Consider the following 22,796-nt stretch of genomic DNA (forward strand, 5'->3'; position numbering starts at 1 on the left):
TAAATCGCCTAAATACGGAACCCTTCATGGGCGAGTCCGACTCGCACTTGGCCGCTTTTTTTATAGCTTTAATGAGTTTATGGAGTACAAAATAAGTATCTAAACTTAGATTTTAATTTAATTTTATATTATGTAATTATGTAAAATGTTACAAATCCTATTTTGTAAATAATTTCTTGTAAATAATATTGTGACATGTAATACGAATTATTATGAATAAATATATGAATATGATAGAGAGACATTATCGTAGCGCAAGCGATTGTCACCTTGGCTAGGCACCGGTGTAGGATTCGGCAGATTTCCACGGAACCGCCGAACTACTTTCAAATTGCGTTTTAGATATGGAGAACGTATGGGTATATAGGACTTACAGTGACGCACAGTGACGTATGATTCTGTGACATCAGACCCGTGTAATAGCAGTATTAACCCGTTCCCCGTATCACATCGCATCGCGTGATTACGCCGCAACTGGCTCAATTATCCGACCTAATTATAGATATATGTTGGTACAAAGCACCTCTACAATACCGATATAGCGCGTGTTAGTGTTGGCTGAGTAAACGCGGTATATGATGCCTATTTGACTTAGCTTTGTCGTGTGGATCGATTCAGCTGGTGTCTAATGTCTGTGAAAATGTTGATAAATTAGTAGAAAATAAGGAATATTAGGATAACCAAGTGGATACCGCAAAAGAAGCGCCGACGTGGCAGGCCCAGACAGAGATGGCGGGACGACTTTGACGTCACCTTCATCAGTAACTGGCCGGAAAAAGCACAACAACGGGAGTTGTGGAGACCAAGGGGAGTCGCATATTAGAAGTTTTGAGACCATATTACGGTAAATCCTGATTGCACGAACCTTCAATTAGCACAGTTTAGAAGTTTGTCTGTGCTTTTGAACTAGTAAAGCGTGTGTGTGGCCCGTTGTGGATAGCCAGGATATAGCAAAGATTTTTTTAAACCATAGCCCTGTATACGATTATTCTCAACTTTACCCTAATGAAGTCCGTAAGGAAAGTGCACCGAAACGTTACCTAACGTACACAACCTAACTCTAAACCGTTTGCCTGTATTGTAGAAGTAAACATGAACTTTGAGAAGCTGACGATGAAACGGAGTTGCTAACTCATCCAATAGCGAACGGTATCAGTTAGGGAACTAACATAAACAAAACTTAATGCACGTAGTTCTGAACACCTAAGTCGATATCTTCTTACAAATAATACCTAACTAGTGGCTCTGTGAGCTTGTAGACCTCGTAAACCCCCATGGATCCATCAAAAACTGGCAGGCAAATCCGAACGTACACTGACATCAATTTGAATCATATTATTTAGTTATCGTGCGTCTCGCCCGCGCCAATACATGTCCGGACAAGTACGAGCGAAATGCACTATGACTGGATGGTCTGGATGACATCAGTTGGATGTCATTCTGATAGTGTAGATTCGAATTGGCCTGTGAATCAACAAAAAATTACATGTAAATCGAACCTGCTCACAAAATTTCACAAGGATTGTTGAGAAATAAAACGGGCAAGATGACGATCGCTGATCAATTGAAAGGACACCATTCCGATTTGACAGGTCATCTTTTAGATACATTCTAGACCTATGATTAGCTCACAATGATCCCCCTAGAACAGTGGTTCCTAACCTTTTCAGTCCGGTTACCCCTATGACTAACTAAGGAACCTGATTTTACCCCTCCTCCCAATGGCAGGGCCGGATTAAGCGTGTCGGGGCCCCTAGGCAGTGCAATGCTCGGGGCCCCCTTATAGTTAATTCTGCATACATAATATTCAGTATAGGGAAGTAAGTTTTCGGTTTTAATTTCAACCTTCAGGTGTCGGTTGAGCCGATCCGAACAAGCCGAGCGATGTGTTTTTCGCTAGGTAGTTAAATATTTTGCGAGGCTGAACAGCGATTGTCCGACCGTAAGACCATACGCTGAGCCACATGATTAAAATTAAACTACTAATAATGATTTTCCATGTATTCATTGACCAGTTAAGCTACCATGTAGGTACAGGCCCAACCAGCAAAAAACGCGAGCGAAACGAGCGCGAATTTTTTTGGAAAAAAATTGTGAGTGCGTGTTAGAAAGGCCGGGCCGGCCCTAAAAATTCGAAGTTCCCTAGTGAGGCGAGCTTTCATGCGAGGTCAAAGCCGTGCTTCAGGACAAGCTCAGCTGGAGCACAGACGCTAACGAATGTCCATTGTATTAAAAAGCGAGACCGCAGGCCGAGCTTGGCGCAGCGAGACTAAAGGCTAAGCTGAAGAAGAGGAGATTTGGAAGACAAACCAAAAATTGAGGTAGCCTCACTTTTGGTTGAAGGTCGAGCTCAGCAATCTCCACATTACTTAACAAGCCCAAAGCGTACTTATAACCAGCGAGGTGAGCTTTCATGCGAGGCAAAAGGCCAAGCTTCTGAAATCAATGTTGATATTTGTTAAAAAGCGACGCCGAGGATCGAGCTGTAAGAAAGCAGCGTGCAGCGCTCTGACACGAACCAATCGTCAAATGTTACCCAACAATAATATGTGTCATATGTACAACAGTTACTCGGAGGGCCGAAGTTCCATTGATGAAGTTTTAGGCCCTCAGGAGCCTGAAATTCGTGCTCGACATTACATACTTTAAAAGCTATAAAATAACATAATTTACAAAATCATCTAATAAAAAAAAAAAAAAAACGTTTATTCAGAGATTTTGCGTACAACTAATTACATATATTCTTCTGCCAAACCACAGAGTGGTTTGTTGGCAGACGAGGCTCCTTTATGTATAATCATGCAAGCTAGGTAGTTGATAGGTAACTTAAACTTAGGTATCTACTTAACCCTTTACCGCATGCGCAGCCCTATATAGCAACTATTAAAGTTCATTTTTAAACAAATACTTTTTATTTATGACATGAAGTAAGGGGTTAACTCTATATTCTTAGCGTACAGTAAAAGAAAATCAAAATAAAATAAAAATGTAACGTATTATTGACTTTGTATTTTGTTTAATAAAAGATTGCTTAGTTTCTTTTTAAATGTTTGTTTTGTCATCCTTGTGGTCTTTAAATCCGACGGTAACTCATTATAGATCTTAGGGACTAAATATTTTCTACTTCTTTGGCCATAATAATTCGTAAAACTAGGTACCAGCAATTTATTACTATCTCTGTTTCTTATTAACCTTTGATTGACAATAGGTATTTTAATCTCATCATTACACATTTGTTCTAGAGCTAATACTAACTTGACTTTTTCATGGACTGTTAAAATATTACATTCTAAGAAGAGCTGTTCATAGGTAGTACTTTTACATGAATGATTGTGTGTCTGAGAAACTGATATTGGACATTAGGTACCATAGATTTTTTTTGACCATATGAAACAAATATTTTATTTGGCGCGCGCGGGGCCCCCTAGCCGAGGCGGGCGAGGCGGGGCCCATAGGCAGTTGCCTACTCTGCCTTAGGGTTAATCCGGCCCTGCCCAATGGTAATAAAAAATAAAACGTGTACGTTTGTTGTATTGTTAGGTATATTAGGTTAGCTTATTACCCCCGTAAAATACCAGTTTTACCCCCACGGGGGTAATTACCCCCAGGTTAGGAACCACTGCTCTAAAAATAAAAAAAACTATCAATATCGTACACAGACTCTTAACACCAAGAATGACGTTGCCCGCAACACAGGCAGGTAAAGCACTCAACAGATTTCCCCGGGCACGCCGACGTGATTGACACCGCACGAGATTTACGCCACGTCTGGCAGTGCCAGTTTAACGAGCATTTTTGAGAGTTGCTTTGGATTGGTTATTTTTGAAATGCAACTTTTAGAATATCCAGCGAACAAATGTAAAACAACTATTTCATATATAATCACTTTCGGTTTGGAAAATGGTTTCTGAAATGTAGGTAGTATTTACCTGAATCACAAAATCACAAAACACTCGATAATGCTTTCATCAAAATTGGCACATTTTTGATTTTCATGGTTCAATTAAAGTGTTCTGGGTTCATCGTCGATGCGTCGCGTGATGTTCGGAGTAAAAAACATCGCGAGAAAACCAGTGTTATTTACCTATTCCGAATTGCATTATATACCTGAGCAGGCTTTTAAAATTCTAAGTGGCCATTATTTTTAATATTTAATCTATGAAAAATAGGTACAATGTGTCCTTTTCCAAATTTCAATCGACAAAGAAACTTTATGATCCGCAAAATCCGCAAAGCATACATAACTCCACAAACGGCCGAAGCTTTACAACTTAAAATTGATTTAAAACAAATGGAGCATATGCGGCCTTTCCTAATGCTCCGCGTCGCACGTAATTTGGTTAAATAATTTCTGACCCTCATCAAATATTCAGGGTTATTTTACTTGAGTTACTTTGCCGTTTGATAACTAACACACAGCCATATTCGAACTTTAAGATACGTCAAATATTAGATATCCAAACGTTATGGATTGGATATTTCAGTGTCAAACAAGCGTCAAAAGTGACGTTTCTTTAAACAAAATCTTATGACACTTGTTTGACACTGACATATCCCATAGACGACTTAAGTACTACCTAGCTGGCGCGAGTGCACGGCGCGGGTGCACGGAACGGGCGCACGCACTCGGGTGCCATATTGTAAGTAAAATCCGTCGCACACGTCCGCGACAGTAAGACGATGCAGAATTAGCTTAGACATACTCTCTTAAACTGTACTGTATATAAACGGTTAACTCCGAGTTAGTTGGCTAACCCTGGAACGCGCAAGTGGGCCTACTTTGAAGCGGGTTCATCTCAGAATTACCTACACAATACCTACTTTACTATCTAATCTTCTTCTTTGTCGTTATACTCTTTGCAAAGTGTCCTGGTCTACTACTGAGATCAGGCATAGTACGAGTACCACCCCACCAACCTTTACCGCCCCATTAAAAACAAATTTCCACACCGGTGATTTCCATAGAAACGATTTCGCAATAAAATGTAAAGGAATGGAAATAAAGCGTTGTGATGATTGTAAACAGCGGTCCGGATGCAACAATGAGCCCACTGAATATTAAACACTGAACGGCTGCTCACCGCCAGAACCCGGCAAGTGGCATTTTGTATAAGCATAAGCACAGATAAAATAATAGTTCCTTTATCACAGACTTGCGTTTAAAGTCCGCCTAGGCTAACTTTGCAACGACTTGAATATTACAAAGTGAGGCAGTGTCATTATAAACTTCATATTTTCATAAAAATTGAAAGGAATTTGATTCGAATTGGATTACAAATTAAACAATCAGCACTTACAAAAAAATTTATAACCGTTTACCTAACGATATAAAAGAATTAACCTATGCAAGGTTTGTGTCAAAATTGCATAAGTGGTTATTGGAAAAAGCTTTTTATTCAGTACAGGAGTTATTTTTAGACATTTAAGAACTATTTTTATTCTTATTTTATTATAGTTGACTTTTGCTTAATTTGAAATATTTTATCAAGATTTATATTAGTGATTTATATTTGCCACTGTAATGCGATGGTGAGTATATGATATTATGTAAATAGTTTGTAAATAATGTATAGTACAATATAGGTCAAAACAAAACATAATTTGCATGCCTAGATTATTGGCGAAATGTGCTGAACTCGCTAAATTGCATGTTACTACCTAATTTCTGTACCTACCACATTTCTAGCAAATAAATTTCTATTTCTATTTCTATTTCTATTTCTATTACATTGCGTTTTGCTTGAAAATGTCGCTTTGTTCCTGCGTTTTTTTTTTATTCAGTATGTTTAGTATATTTCAAACAACAGGTAAACCGCTTTTTCAAACTATATCTACATATGTATGATCACAAAGCACAGCTTTTGTTTATATAAAGCTAAGCCGTCCGAGTTAGTTCAAGCAGATTCTCGGCCAAAGTCTATCGTTAGCATCGTTCTATCCGCTGTTAGTTAGCAATGTTTGTGTTGCACTGTTGTGTTAGGGCTCATTTAGACGGCGCGCGAACTCGCATGCGATTTTAGTTACATTGCGGACCATTGAGGTTACATCAATTCAGCCGACCGATCAAATGACGCAATGTAATGGCACTCGCATGCGAGTTCTCGCACCGTCTAAACGGGCCCTTAGAGTGGGAAACATAGGCTGCTAATCGCCTGATGGGGCTATTTATTCTGCAATGGTTCTCAGATAGCACCACAAACCTTTACTACTGTGTTTGCGTATGTGAATCTCCGTTTGCTTAGTTACCTATCTCATGTTATATGGATGACACTTACCTACCGTTGCCACTTAACTACTTAATTGCATATTCGTAATACCTTGGACCTTTTAATAATATAAACAATTAAACATGTTTCAATGTTAGATTTGTTACCTAAATAAATTCTGTTGAATCAGTACCATACCATACCCAATACCTACAAGCCCTACAGTAAAAAAATATAATTATAATAATTTTCACAAGTACGTACATATACAGGGTTATGATCCAAAGCAAAGCGATTGCTAGAGTGTATTTTTAAAGTTCATTTATACGGTTATCATTTGCTCGTGTCCGTATTCAGTAGCATTGTGGCGCGGCGTTTATCAATGGGTCCCAACTGTTGTTGACCGCTGAGATGAATCCATCATTATTTTAACAGACTAATTAAGGTAAGGTTCGAACAAAAATCTATCGACGTTAGTTTCGTAGGTCCTAGGGAGACTATATGCGGAATTTGAAATGAAAGCTGTGTACTATATCAATGTATTAGAGTTAATCTTCAACAGATAACCGGGATCCAAAAACATATTCTGTTCCGTTCCGTTCACTCTGAAACATTGGATCCTAATTAAATTGCAAAATTTGGTGGATTGAATTGATGGTAATTTGGTGGATTTTGTACAACATAAGAGCAATTTCACCGTATGTGCTAGAAACTCAACGGAAAATAACATTCTTACATTTTTTTCGAGGCAAGTTTTAATTTCGTATTTATTCCGCCCCGTATGAGCTTCTAAAACCAATCAAATTTTATACAAAACTAACAAAAAAAAAAACGATAGGTACTTAACTAAATACTTAAATCGATATCCGGCCCACAAATCTATATCCGGTTTCCTGTACTGGCGTAAGCCATAAGTGCAAGGCCTGAGTGGACGCTCGAGTTGGGCGTGCAGCGGGGCGGGGCGTGCGGCGTGCATGTTAAACAAATGCAAGCGTATAGGAGCTGCCAAAGTGCACGCTGTTCAAATCACTTGTGAGCCCGACGCCACGCTGCACGCCCCGCCGAACGCTCCGCTTCGAGCGTCCACTCAGGCCTTACACTAACAGAGCTCCAATCGCATTCAACATTTTACACAAATAGGTTACTTAGAATCTAAATTTGATCAAACATGCCCGTAAAACTTTTAATTTCATTGGGAAACTTTGACCAGCTTTGGCGCAAATTGTACCCAATAAAATTAATTTGACTTTTGGTGCTTTATTCGAGCGGCCGATTTCACTGCGTGATGGGCTTTATTGTTTCTTTACGAGTGGTAAATGTGATGTTGAAGCTAAGGGATCTATCTTGGGATGTGTGCGCGGATGTCGTGAGCGTTGCGTGTCGGACTATAGATAATATTTAATTTAGTATCCGTGAGGTGGGTGGTTTGAATTTGTGATGTCTTCCTAAACTTTTTCATAGATTTTTCGTTTCGCAGAAATATCTGTTTTGACATTGCGACATCAGTTATTCCGCAAATGTACCCTATTTATTAAAAAAAACCTCGAAAAAATTTGGTACGCAAGCATTTCTAATTTGTACGTCATTAAAACACGCGCCAAGTTAATGATGAAATGAACATAAAATATATTTTACTACATACGACATACCATTACATAACACGTGTGAAATAATATTTACGTACCTACATGCATATTACGAGCACCTACAGCAATGTTAACACTTGTACTGCAGGAGGTAAAGTTTTCGACTCGCAATGTTGTGGTGGTGACGGTAATGTCTGTGCTACTGGTATTTCTATTTATTTATGTAAGTGACACAGTGTATATATTTAGAAAATTAGTGTTTCTAACGGTGGCGGTGCGTCCATAAAAGCCGATTCCCACCGGCTTGCCTGTTTTTGGACGTTTGAGCAGAGTTGTAAAGGAAATATGTAAGACAACTTAGCCCCAGAAAGAGAAAGTCAAAGAGCTGGCGCAAGATAGGGAATGCTGGAAGATACTCCACCGACAAGAGAATAACTCTTAAGTTAATGTTGATGAACCTAGCCCCGGCTTGCCTATGGATATGTTTGACGCGCCGCCACTGATTTCTAATATCTCAACAGCTACTTATACGAAACACAGCTTTTAAGAAAAATAAATTGACAAATCAAAATCTTATAGCTTTAAACGAGCAAGTCTTGTATATATATGGTATATATTTCGGGGATCTCGGAAACGGCTCTAACGATTTCGATGAAATTTGCTATATTGGTGTTTTCGGGGGCGAAAAATCGATCTAGTTAGATCTCATCTCTGGGAAAACGCGCATTTTTGAGTTTTTATATGTTTTCCGTGCAAAGCTCGGTGCCCCAGATATTTAGATTTATCTTGGCAAGTTCTGACCTGTGTGTCGGATAAACGATATAGGTATTGGGGTGGGTATGCTTATTTATACCTCGTGTCCAACTACATGACTCTGTGAACGTGTTAACAAGGCACGTAGTAACTGTGGTGTAGGTATAAAGTTACTATATATTATGTCGCTGAATGAAAACAAATCATTGATTCTACAACATATCCGAGATGTTGCTGCTTTCCGTTATATTTGCCTACGCGGTGACCGCCCTATACGCCTTGCCCGCTAAGGAAAGCATAACCGGTAAGTATAGTTTATAGTTTTAACTTTCAGGAAATAAAGGAACTTCTTAGGCAGGTACTTGCATTATTTTTAATGGCAGTCAGTTACCTACTGCCAATAAAAAAATAATATCTGGGAGACCGAGCTTTGATTGGAAAACATATTATACGAGTAAAAACTCAAAAATACCCGTTTTCTTAGAGATAAGATCTAGCTAGGTCAATTTTTCGCCCCCAGAAACCCCCATGTAGCAAATTTCATCGAAATCGTTAGAGCCGTTTCCGAGATCCCCGATATATACCGATATATAAATTAATATACAAGAATTGTTCGTTTAAAGGTATAAGATAAGATATTAGTGATCCGTAGGTACCAAACACTAGGGTTGGTAGCTATAAGGAGTGTAGCTATATATGTACTTAGTTAAAATTAATACGTAATAAAACTTTCTAGTTTTAGTTAAAGTATAACACTATTTCCTGTATCTTTTAAATTAAAAAACAATCCGTTTCAGTGTAAGGCCTGAGTGGACGCACGAAGCGGCGCGTTTGGGGGGCGTGCAGCGTGGCGTCGGGCTCACAAGTGATTTGAGCAGCGTGCACTAAGGCCGCTTCTATGCGTTTGCATATGTTTAACATGCACGCCGCACGCCCCGCCCCGCTGCACGCCCAACATGAGCGTCCACTCAGGCCTTACACTCAGTGTATCACACAACGTCTTGAATATTCCAATATGTTGATTATTGCAGGTGACGAGTTGTCTTCCCGCATTTTGTATGGAGAGTATGCCGATATAAGGGAGTATCCATATTACGCATATATCGAAGGAGCTTGCGGTGCCGCCATCATCTCGGACAGGTGGCTGGTCACGGCGGCTCACTGCGTCGAGTAAGTGCAATCGAAAGAACCTCCAAGTATTAAATTCTAACACACAGGTCGCACCGTCCCGTGAAAATTTCTCAATAAATTGATTTGATTTCTTTCATACCTACTCGTAGTTGGCCCTCAACATCTACAGAGGGCAACACATGTAATTTAGCAAGTATATTACTTATGCTAAGATACTCCATTAGTGCCAGTTTATACCGACTTTCATTTTTCAAAAGCGGTTGTAGCAGAGTGGATATGACGTCCGACTTTCAATCCGGAGGTCGCGGGTTCAAATCCTGGCTCGTACCAATGAGTTTCTCGGAACTTATGTACGACATATCATTTGATATTTACCACTATAGCTTTTCGGTGAAGGAAAACATCGTGAGGAAACCTGCATACATGTGTGAAGAAATTCAAAGGTGTATGTGAAGTCCCCAATCCGCATTGGGCTAGCGTGGGGACTATAGCCCAAGCCCTCTAACGCACGAGAGGAGGCCTGTGCCCAGCAGTGGCACGTATATAGACTGAAATTATTATTACATTATTTATACAATTTTCAGGCCGATGATAGAGAGACATATTAACCAAGTGTGGGTGGGGGGAAACACTGTTCAAACCAGCCAGCTTTACACAATCGACTTTATGTTTGCCCACCCACTTTATGACAAAGACATATTCATCTATGACATCGCGGTCCTGTATCTGTCCCAACCGTTGACTTTCAGTAATACTGTTCAACCTTTAGAACTACCAAGAACGGAATACGAGCTAAATGCTGTCCATAAATTTGCTGGGCATGGAGACGATGAGGTAACTAAATACTTTCTGAAATACCTATTAGGTATAATAACAATCTGTTCATGTAAAATAACACAATTCTCGGACTTGTACACCAGGTCGTAAATGCTCTTTTTATTTCTTCAAATACGAATGAGTTAATTGCATTTTATACACAAGAGTAGCAAAATAATTTGATGCAAATTTTGAGTTGTTTTCCTCTTAACGGCTGGTAAAATAAATTGACTATTAGGTTATGATTTTGAATACTAAATATTTAAAAGCGTCCCTTTCGTTTTCATCTATAAACGATTGTTTGTCTGATGACAACCGTTGATCGAAATCGATACTTAATCGAAACTTAAAATGATGTCGGAAATCGTAGACTTTTTGCAGCATTTGTCATCCCGAGCCGATGCATGTGTTATTTTCGATAGTCGGTGTACAATATATTGCAGCGATACGCTTTGGTAGAAACCTTTTTTTTCTTTTTGACTTAATTCCCGACGACGTCTGGTTTGACAACAGACACGAGATTCATTTATCTTCCAAATGAAGTTGGTGTCAATTCTGCCTATATTATTAGCGCAATTTTTAAACGTTCATTGAATATCCTTTTTGCAATTGGGAAAACCGCTTTTTGTCGCGGGTAAGTGTTCGAATCTTTTATTTTATTATTTGTTTGCATTTCTTTATTTTAGCGTGGCCTTTCTCTTCGTCCGCAGTTTTCTTTTTCGGGAACATTTTACCATTGCCTTTGTGGACACGAACCAATAGCTGGAGAGCTAGCCACACCACAAGGCGCACGCCACGTTACCTGACATAGTTCGTCCAGCGATTCAGACATCAGCCTGAGCATGGGCAGCGCACCATTGGCCTAAGCCTATTCCCGACATCAGTCTGAACTGAACGTGGTCGGTTCGCAGCTCTACCCCACAACTCAAGGGAAGTGTCCATCCTTTTAACGAATTCAACAAAATTTACAATTTAAAGCGAACGCTAAACCATTCAACAGTTTCCTGTGTGCATTTTATAAAAATTTAATTATTCTTACATTCTTATTGCTCGCAGCCTGTTCCTTACTGGTACCATTAGGGAACGAGAAAGACTTAGCCAGGTAGATAGCCTTTTAGTTCATAAGACTGATTTCGGTGTCACACTACATCTTAAAAATTATCTGACTCTGAAACTTAGCTGATTTCGGTGCCAGTTACCTTTTTTTTATACTATCTATGATTTTGTGTGGGCAAGGTGACTACTTATTTATCTTAAACTGTTAATTATAAAGTAGGGAACAAGAAAGAATTAGCTGATTTCGGTGGCACTTATTTTTTTTATATTATCTATGATTTTGTGTGGGCAAGGTGTCTACTTATTTATCTTAAACTGTTAATTATAAAGTAGGGAACAAGAAAGACTTAACTGATTTCGGTGGCACTTATTTTTTTTATACTCTATGATTTTGTGTGGACAAGGTGTTTACTTATTTATTTTCAACTGTAAATTATAAAGTCTATTATTTATACTTTCCGAATAAAACGTGGCAATCTTGTAATATTTTTTTTTTTTTTTCATTTCTAACAAATTTGCTACAAATTGGCGCCCGAACTCAAAAATAATTAAAATAAACTTTCGTCATTCGATATCATTATTATTGTTTTGTTTTGAAAAGGGGAGGGAGTCCGTCCATTCGGCCTTACTGTTACGTTTAGTTTCGCAGCCAGAACAGTAGTATGACGAATCAAGGTGAAGGATCCATTGGTGACACTCCACACAGATCTCAAAATCCATTTTTTGACCCAAATCCACGCGTGCTAGCCATGGATAGCGGTGACATGCACTCATGTCAATTCGCGGAACCACCACCGCGATCTGGGCCAGTTCCGAGTCCGATGTATACGAGTCACCATTGGAAACCCGAGTCGCTGACTAAATGGAATCTCACTTTTTCGGGTGAGAACTGTGTTCGCGAATTTCTCGGTCGGGTTGAAGAGGAAGGCATTGCGCGCGGCGTTAGACCATCCTACGTTGTACAGAGGTTTCACGAGCTACTTTCCGGCAGCGCTCTGAAATATTTTCGGGCTATTCGCCATCCGGGGCTTTCGTATGTTGATCTAAAGTCAGCCTTTATGCGCACTTTCGACATTGTTGATTTTGATTTTAAAACAGAACGTCAACTGCGAGAACTAAAACAGTCCGATACTCAGACCGTTGTTGATTTCGTCATCCAGGTCCGTGACCTTAATGCTAAATTGCGCGTCCCAATCGGTGAAGACGATTTATTTACTATCGTCAAATACGGATTACACAAGCGATATCACTCATGTCTTGCCACTAATATTATAGCAGACATGGATACCTTGTTGGAGGTAGCTAAAAACTTTGAAGCATTCCAACCACAGCTGGTTCCGGCTACCACGGTGGCTCCAATTAACGCCCTAAGTCCAGAATGCCTTAAGTGTAACATGTTAGGACACGACTATAGGGGGTGTCCAAATGTTCGAGGGGTGGTGTGCTTTCAGTGCAAGCGGGCAGGTGCTGTGACTCGGAATTGTCCCAATTGTAACCCTCCTACGCAAAAAAACTAGGTAATGGCGATGCCACGCTCAATCCTTCGGTATCGCCGATAGTCATAAATAACTCTCTTGATAATAGATTATTTGTCGAAGTTTCTATTTCTGGTATTCCTGTTAAAGCCCTTTTAGACTCAGGTGCTATGCGGTCCCTCATCGACCTCTCACTTCTTAAGGGTTTAGGTTTAAATTATTACACGGGTACAATGCCAGTAGTGGTATCCGCGGACAATTCACCGATCGAGATTCTTGGTGGAGTGGAACTCTCAATTTTTTTCCATGAAATGCTTATCACCCACCGATGTCTTGTGGGTAGGAACTTACCTACGAGATTAATACTCGGAATGGAGTTTTGGGACGTGTGCGGGTTGACTTCGGTAATCAAACAGTTTTTTAAAGGGGACAAAAGCGGTAAGCTTTTTGTGCCACCTGCACACGTTCCCGTCAGCGGGCGCATTGAGGCTAGTGATACTCGATATTTACATCCGAGAAGAGTCCTTTCTGCCGATCAAGAATTCAAACTCCAGTCCATTATCAATACCCTGGAAGACATCTCTTCTGACAAGATAGGTCTGGGATGTACATCTTGGTTATCCCACAAAATCTCGACTATTGGGCCGCCTATTCGTCAGCGTTATTACCCACTGTCTCCCGTCAAACTGAAGGTCCTCAATGAAGAGATTGACAAGATGCTTGAGATGGGGGTCATACGCCCTTCTCGGTCACCGTGGGCAAGTCCAGTTGTAATGGTGACAAAAAGCGACGGAAGTGTAAGATTTTGTGTAGATAGTAGGAAGTTAAACAGTGTCACTATCCGCGATTCCTATCCACTTCCGCGAATCCAAGACATCCTGGATAATTTACGAGGTGCCAGATACCTCACATCGCTTGACCTTCGAAGTGCCTTCTGGCAAATTCCGCTCGCCGACAAGGACAGTTGTGAGCGTACAGCGTTCATTGTACCTCAACGCGGTTTATTTGAATTTGTCCGTATGCCTTTTGGACTCACGAATGCGGCGTCAGAAATGCAACGGCTGACTGATATGATAGTCAACTATGAGTTTTCACCTGAATCAGACGACTTTGTATTTGGTTACGTTGACGACTTAATTTTAGTATCTCGCGATTTTGATAGTCATCTAAACCTCATTACCAAAGTCCGCGACCGCTTAAGAGAGGCCGGTTTATCTATCAATCTAAAAAAATGTGAATTTTGCAAATCGGAGCTCAGATATTTAGGGTACATTGTTAATGAACGCGGGCTCCAAACCGATCCAAAAAAGTTAGAGGCGATTAGTAATTTCCCGACGCCTACGACGGCAAAATCTCTACGGGCCTTTATTGGTATGTGTTCATACTACAGACGTTTTGTGGACAATTTCTCATCGATCATCGCGCCTTTAACGTCTCTTATCGGAAAAAAGAAAGGCAAAGATCCCATCAGTTGGAGCGGTGAGGCTGAATTAGCCTTTAAGCGATTAAAGAGGGTCCTTATTGATTCCCCGGTAATGGCATGTCCAGACTTTACCAAGCCGTTCGTGCTGCAATGTGATGCCAGTTCAGTGGGTCTTGGTTCGGTTTTAGCTCAAAATATTAATGGAGAGGAGCATCCTATTGCTTATTACTCACGGTTGCTTTCAAAAGCTGAAAGAAATTACTCAACGTCAGAACGGGAGCTGCTCTCGGTTTTGGAATCTATTAAACACTTTCGCGGTTATCTCGATGGTATAAAGTTTAAAATAATTACGGATCACATCGCCCTAAAATGGCTCATTACCTTGGACAATCCAAGCGGCCGACTAGCTCGTTGGGCTACTCTGATATCCCAGTATGATTTCGAGATCGAGCACCGAAAAGGCGCGTTAAACGTTGTTCCAGACGTTCTTTCTCGTCCCCAAGTCGGTTTGATTTCCTTCAGACGAGGTGACAGTATAACGACGGACCCTTGGTTCGAAAGGGTGTTTACAGGTACATCAAGGTCGCCACAAACATTTCCGGCGTATGCAATACGGGACGGTGTTCTAATGCGTAAGATGGCGGTTGTTAATCCCTTAGAGTCTAATTCCTGGCGGACGGTTTTGCCTAAAGGTAAAATAAGAGAGGCTATCGCTGAGATTCACGACGGGTTCCCGAATGTTCACCCTGGAGTCATGAAAACTTATTTGAAATTGAGAAGTTTATACTATTGGCCAAATATGTATCGCGATGTAAGCGAATACCTTGCGGAATGCCAAGTCTGTAAAGCGTACAAGATTTCTAACACGCAACCGCGTGGACACCAGCTTTATCCAAGACCTGTATATGCTCCACTAGATTTAATTTCTATAGATTTGGTTGGTCCTCTTCCGATAGCCTACCACGGGTTTCGATATATTTTAACCATGGTTGACGTTTTTACAAAATTTGTTTGGTTGGTACCATTGAAGAAGGCTGATACGAGATCTATCAAAGTTGCTTTGGAGTCGGAAGTGATATTGCGTTATGGAACGCCATCTAACGTTCTTTGTGATAACGCGACTGTTTTCCGTAGCGTGGCGTTCGTAGATTTTTTGAGGTCTTACGATATTCCCGGTCCATGTTACACACCCTATTACTCGCCCCAGGCTAACGTCGCAGAACGCTACAACCAAACAGTTATCACGACTCTCAGTATTTTGGTAGGGAACGATAATCGCACCTGGGCAAGAAATTTGCCAAAAGTAGCATTATATTTAAATTCATGCGTAAGTCTCGCGACTTCGTATACCCCTAATTTTTTAATGTATGGACGTGAGGTAGAGACTACACGACAAAGCGCCCATTCTCAGACTCCAGGCCCAGAGTTGGTCCGTAGTCGGAGTGATCGCGCCTTGAATCTTGTAGCACTCCAAGACATTTATGCGAAAGTCGCTGATTCCTTGTTTCTTGCTTTTCAACGGAACGCTAACACCTATAATGAGAAAAGGAAGGCTGTTATGTTTCAACCAGGTGAAATAGTATGGCGGAAAAATTTTCAGCGTTGCCCTATTGGGGAAGGAACTGGCGGAAAGTTCGCTCCGCGGTTTGTTTCGTGTCGCGTAGTCAGGCGTATTTCGCCGCAAGTTTATGAACTAGCTGATGTGAGTTCACCTCACGTGGGTTTTTATCACGTCAAGGATATTTTAAAATAGTTTACGATAATTAACTTTTTTATTTGCTGGCATAATTCGTTTCGGGGGTGTTAGTTTTTTGGTATTGTTGTTGAGGTATCTTTCATAACAAAATCCTTTTTTTTGTGTATGTCAGAGGATGTCTGCAGCGATACGCTTTGGTAGAAACCTTTTTTTTCTTTTTGACTTAATTCCCGACGACGTCTGGTTTGACAACAGACACGAGATTCATTTATCTTCCAAATGAAGTTGGTGTCAATTCTGCCTATATTATTAGCGCAATTTTTAAACGTTCATTGAATATCCTTTTTGCAATTGGGAAAACCGCTTTTTGTCGCGGGTAAGTGTTCGAATCTTTTATTTTATTATTTGTTTGCATTTCTTTATTTTAGCGTGGCCTTTCTCTTCGTCCGCAGTTTTCTTTTTCGGGAACATTTTACCATTGCCTTTGTGGACACGAACCAATAGCTGGAGAGCTAGCCACACCACAAGGCGCACGCCACGTTACCTGACATAGTTCGTCCAGCGATTCAGACATCAGCCTGAGCATGGGCAGCGCACCATTGGCCTAAGCCTATTCCCGACATCAGTCTGAACTGAACGTGGTCGGTTCGCAGCTCTACCCCACAACTCAAGGGAAGTGTCCATCCTTTTAACGAATTCAACAAAATTTACAATTTAAAGCGAACGCTAAACCATTCAACAGTTTCCTGTGTGCATTTTATAAAAATTTAATTATTCTTACATTCTTATTGCTCGCAGCCTGTTCCTTACTGGTACCATTAGGGAACGAGAAAGACTTAGCCAGGTAGATAGCCTTTTAGTTCATAAGACTGATTTCGGTGTCACACTACATCTTAAAAATTATCTGACTCTGAAACTTAGCTGATTTCGGTGCCAGTTACCTTTTTTTTATACTATCTATGATTTTGTGTGGGCAAGGTGACTACTTATTTATCTTAAACTGTTAATTATAAAGTAGGGAACAAGAAAGAATTAGCTGATTTCGGTGGCACTTATTTTTTTTATATTATCTATGATTTTGTGTGGGCAAGGTGTCTACTTATTTATCTTAAACTGTTAATTATAAAGTAGGGAACAAGAAAGACTTAACTGATTTCGGTGGCACTTATTTTTTTTATACTCTATGATTTTGTGTGGACAAGGTGTTTACTTATTTATTTTCAACTGTAAATTATAAAGTCTATTATTTATACTTTCCGAATAAAACGTGGCAATCTTGTAATATTTTTTTTTTTTTTTCATTTCTAACAAATTTGCTACAATATATAGGTAGTAATTTTGGTTAGGGCACCCGGTGTTTTTATGTAGCAAATGTGGTTCTTACCTTACAGGTTTACATATTAATTTTATTTATTTTAGCATGGTCACACTACCGACTACCTGATGAGTATGAAAGCTCGCACTCTAGGTGTAGAAGAATGCTTATCTAACATCCCTGAAACTCAACATTGTTACATAGACCATCAATTATACCACATCAACAAAGTTACTATTTGTGTTAAACGGATCGGCAATAGGTTTGGAACATGCCATGTAAGTACCTTTAACTTAAGAGAAACAGAAACTATTTAACTGAGAAGGGGAAGCTTGATAGTTGCACTCACTAAAAAATCTAAAAAATCTGCTGTCTAGCCTGTTTACTACTACTCCAGAACCGTAAAATTTTCAGATAAATTTCGTTTTGTTGAACGTGTTTATTAAACAAAGATTGTGAAAAAATCATGTATGTAGAGGATTAGACATAATAAGGGGTATTATCTAAAAAGGGACCTTATTGTCGATGGCCTGAATAATGGCCTATGCGCCATCGACAATAAGGTCCCTTTTCATAGATAACGTCACATATTGTTTTAACTTTCAGGGTGACTCAGGGGGTCCGCTCGTCCGGGGCAACACTCTAGTCGGTATCCTGTCCCACGCACCGGATTCCTGCTCCAGGTCCATGGTGGACTTTTTTACCAACGTCGCTCCCTTTGTGGGCTGGATCAAGCAAATCACCGGTGTTGGTTACTGATACTGAATATAGAACAGAGTTTACATTGGATAAAACACGTTTTAGAAAAAAGTCTCTTCTGTGGACAATACAATAAAAGTTAATTTATTAATTAATCCATTTATTTGGTGGACCGTTTTTTTTTTCTATTTACACAACTATTGATATCGATAAAAACACAGATATGAATATACACTAGATGATGCAAATGCATCTACTTCGCTTGTCCGAACCCCGACCAAGCGTCGAGGTTGGCCGTCGCTACTGACACTCAACGCGCGTCAGTTGTTGCAGCCGGACGTCCGTGATAAAGAATGTCTGTGACGTCACAGTAGGTGGTAAAAAGTCGGCACGCTTGGTTTAAATACAAATAGTGATATTTGCTTCATCTAGTGTATATATTATATCTGAGGATAAAAAATTGTTCCTAACACTAGCTAGGTACCTAGAGTGCGACTGTCTTTTGTTTTGCCGCGAAAATTCCGGGCTCTGATTATCAGTATAACTTGTCGCTATGTGCGCCTCCCTAAGGTGTCCCTAAGGCATGTACACAAAAAATGGAAAATTGTATTTTTTCTTTTAATTAAAAATGCAAGCAACAACAGCAACACAAAAAGCTTGCAATCAATTAACAAAGTTTCCTTATATCCGATTGAACATAAAACAGGTACATGTAGAGAAATATAATCAGAGGCGTTAGTGTAAATTAATTAATTTGTCAAGTCGAGAGCTCTCAAAGGATTACTGGAGTGTTCGAGCTCCGTAATTAAGCGGCACTCTTCTCCGGCTAATGTCACGAGGAATCGAGGTTGCTGCTTGACTTCGTAGGCTTATGCCACTAAAACTTATACGCTTTGCCTGTAAGTGGCATTATAATCAAGATTATCCGTCAGAACGATTGGCAATAAACGTGCAGAAAAAAAACCGTGAATTTTCAAAAATTGCAATATTCTCATGGTAAGCTTAATGATTGTGGGAAAATGTACCATGACGGCAAAGATTACCCGGTTTTACTCACTTTATATTGTCAGAACACATGCGCAAGCCATCCCATCTGAAAACAATTTGTGTCAAAGATTTCCCTACAGGCTCTCGTCTCTGGCAAACGACTCATACGGGGTGAAAATTCAATCCAAATATGAACGGCCTACTCGGAGCAGTGAGGATTTTAAACTGTTCAATAATGTGATTCGAAGGTCGAAGTCACAAATGTAAGTCTATGGAAAAGTCAGTGCAACCATTAATAAATATAATTACTTAAAATATTTTTATTAATTAAATTGTATTTTTAGTTAATGCCTAACTTATTACATTTGTATATTAAATGTTATTTTGTATAGGTACTTTAGTTCTTAGTTTTTAAGTGTATTGCAATACCCTCTCAGGGTTACGTTGAGACATGTAATGATTTATACATAAGACCATTTGTACATACACTAAGCAAGGAATAAATGAAATGAAATGAAATTAAGTAAACATAGTGAAGAAAATTCTGATGATTTTGTTTTTACAATACGATATATTTTATTTTCAGTATATTTTATTGTAGTTTATTAGGTGCGCATGCGACCATGCGTAAGTTATAGAGTCTGTGCGGAAAGAGAAGAGTCGTGAAATGTAAGGGAATCCTATACATTCTACGACTTATTCTCTTTCCGTACACTCTAAAACGGAAGAGCATTTTTTTTACACGCAATAACCTACCTTCTCTGATTACTGATAATGATGATGGAAATTAAATTCTTTAACTGACGTATGGTTTCGAAATAATTATAGTAGCAAAACAAACGTTTTACCACCATAATAATGCAAGATGAAAACTTGATTGCAGAAAGAGTGTCAAAATGTTGCAATCATCATTTTAATATAATATTTCACTTTTTATCTATGCGGTATGCAGTTAACAACTTTTTAGGGTTCCGTAGCCAAATGGCAAAAAACGGAACCCTTATGGATTCGTCATGTCTGTCTGTCTGTCTGTCTGTCTGTCTGTCCGTCTGTCCGTCTGTCTGTCCGTCCGTATGTCACAGCCACTTTTTTCCGAAACTATAAGAACTATACTGTTGAAACTTGGTAAGTAGATGTATTTTGTGAACCGCATTAAGATTTTCACACAAAAATAGAAAAAAAACAATACATTTTGAGGGTTCCCCATACTTAGAACTGAAACTCAATAAATTTTTTTTCATCAAACCCATGCATGTGGGGTATCTATGGATAGGTCTTCAAAAATGATATTGAGGTTTCTAATATCATTTTCTTCTAAACTGAATAGTTTGCGCGAGAGACACTTCCAAGGTGGTAAAATGTGTGTCCCCCCCCCCCTGTAACTTCTAAAATAAGAGGATGATAAAACTAAAAAAAATATATGATGTACATTACCATGCAAACTTCCACCGAAAATTGGTTTGAACGAGTTCTAGTAAGTAGTTTTTTTTTAATACGTCATAAATCCCCTAAATACGGAGCCCTTCATGGGCGAGTCCGACTCGCACTTGGCCGCTTTTTTTAATCATTATTACGTACGTCCAAGTATTTTTATGATAACACGTGCAAAATAGAAATGCGTAAGTAAGGTAGAAATATGCGATATTTATTACGGAATAGATACTTGTCCACATTTGACGTCTCTACTCGCTTGCGTTAAGTGTCATTTTGTATGGGATTTTGAGTTTCCAAAACGTCCCGCTTGGCGCGCTGTTCAAAATACCATACAAAAATAGACATAACGCAAACGCTCGTCACGCTATCGAATGAAATTTACACTAGGGGTTTGTTAGAGTTGACAAACGTGTATTAATAACGCCATTAACTTAATAAGTATAAAAACCTTCTCTATCACTTTTCAAATCAAATACCAGTCCAGAGGGGCTATCGCGAAAACCGCAATTCGCAAATTGCTGGGATCTTTCTCTTTTACTCCAATGAAGGCGTAATTAGAGTGACGGAGAAAAATGCCCGCAATTTGTAAACTTCCATTATCGCGGTTATAGCCCAGAGGGCCTACCGCGAACCACGTCCGACGTGTTGCTTCTCTGTCGCACTCGTGAATTCATACGTAAGTGTGACAGGGAGGCAACACGTATGAAATGATTGCAATATAAACAAATCCAAACTACGCTTTAATAAACGCAAGCGGGCATGTCTGAACCAAACTAACTAAAATTTAATTGAATTCCAGCTCTCTAAGTGATATTGGCTGTGCTGACCCCCGGTTGCGATTTCATCTCCGATACTCTGATATTAAATCTGATGTTTAATATCAGTGATTCATAGATTCATAGGAATTAACACTTTTGAAATTGATATATTCATAAAGATATACCTATAGTTTATATTATTTAGTATATTTAAAATGTAACATTCCTTTGATGATTTATTCCGTCTGAACCCAGACATTTATATACATACAATTTTATTGTAATGTAGGTAGGTACCGTTAAACGGGGTGAGTAGGTTTCGCGGGGAGAGGTGGGTTATGAATGGGGAGAGAAGGTTTGAGAGGGGGGTCAGAAGGGATTTTAAGGCTACTGCTACAAAAATAATGTATTCCAATTTAAAATGGAGCTATAGTAATAAGCATAATAAAAAAATCGATCCAACAATCTTCCAAAATCACCTTTGTATGAAAACCCCTCTCACCCCAAATACGAGGCACTACGGGGTGTGGTGGGATTTCCTCTTTATCGTCAAAGTTAAGAAATGGAACTACCCAAAATAAAATAAAAACTAAAATACAAACGTCCGGAACACTTATTATATACAACATTCAGTTTTCATATGTAAAAATAAAATGTTATCGAGGTTTGAATTTCAGTTTTGACCCTACTCACCCCATTTTACGGTACTGTATTCACCTCCGTTCGCATTTCAAATCAAAGAAGTGGAAGGTTTTGTCATTCTGATATAAAGATAAAGTACGAAAATAAGGCATTAAAGTTTGTTTATTTTGTGATGTCCACAGGAAAGTTGCATAACTTTAACTTATACTGAACCATGAAACACTAACCTAGACTTATTTCGGGATTAGCTCGATTCGTGTAACATTACTTATCTTATTATTTATAGTTCGACAAAAGCTGTATTGGCCCGTGTACTATTCGGGGTAAACCATCTTTGTCGGCGAACTTTTTCAATAAAATGAATAAGCACCCGCTCGCAACTTTACTGGCAACATCGGATGTTTATTGCTACGATTAACTCGAATAATGGCCCTCGATTGAGTGGATTTGTCTGTAGCCGTTTCATATTAAGCGTAGTTTTTCAGATTTAGCTCTAGTGTTTTACCTAGCAGGCTCGTAAGAGCTGCAACATTGAACTATATTATTACTATTTACGTATAGAACTGGCACTGGCAAAAAAAAGCGCTGGTGGCCTAGCGGTAAGAGCGTGCGACTTGCAATCCGGAGGTCGCGGGTTCGAACCCCGGCTCGTACCAATGAGTTTTTCGGAACTTAAATATGTACGAAATATCATTTGATATTTACCAGTCGCTTTTCGGTGAAGGAAAACATCGTGAGGAAACTGGACCAATCCCACTACGGGCCTAATTTACCCTCTGGGTTGGAAGGTCAGATGGCAGTCGCTTCCGTAAAAACTAG

General features: G+C 39.4%; 1 protein-coding gene across 1 annotated transcript; it reads left to right on the forward strand.

Annotated features, from left to right (window-relative positions):
• Positions 1 to 8,773: 8,773 nt before the first annotated feature.
• LOC134654958 (trypsin-like) lies at positions 8,774 to 18,232 on the forward strand. The gene is made up of 5 exons (XM_063510400.1): positions 8,774 to 8,849; positions 9,577 to 9,715; positions 10,261 to 10,510; positions 17,562 to 17,735; positions 18,064 to 18,232. Exons 1-5 carry the CDS (start codon positions 8,774 to 8,776, stop codon positions 18,214 to 18,216), a joined length of 792 nt encoding a protein of 263 aa, XP_063366470.1. The 3' UTR covers positions 18,217 to 18,232.
• Positions 18,233 to 22,796: the final 4,564 nt, after the last annotated feature.

Source organism: Cydia amplana, chromosome 1 (assembly GCF_948474715.1).
Source record: "Cydia amplana chromosome 1, ilCydAmpl1.1, whole genome shotgun sequence".
NCBI lineage: Eukaryota > Metazoa > Arthropoda > Insecta > Lepidoptera > Tortricidae > Cydia > Cydia amplana.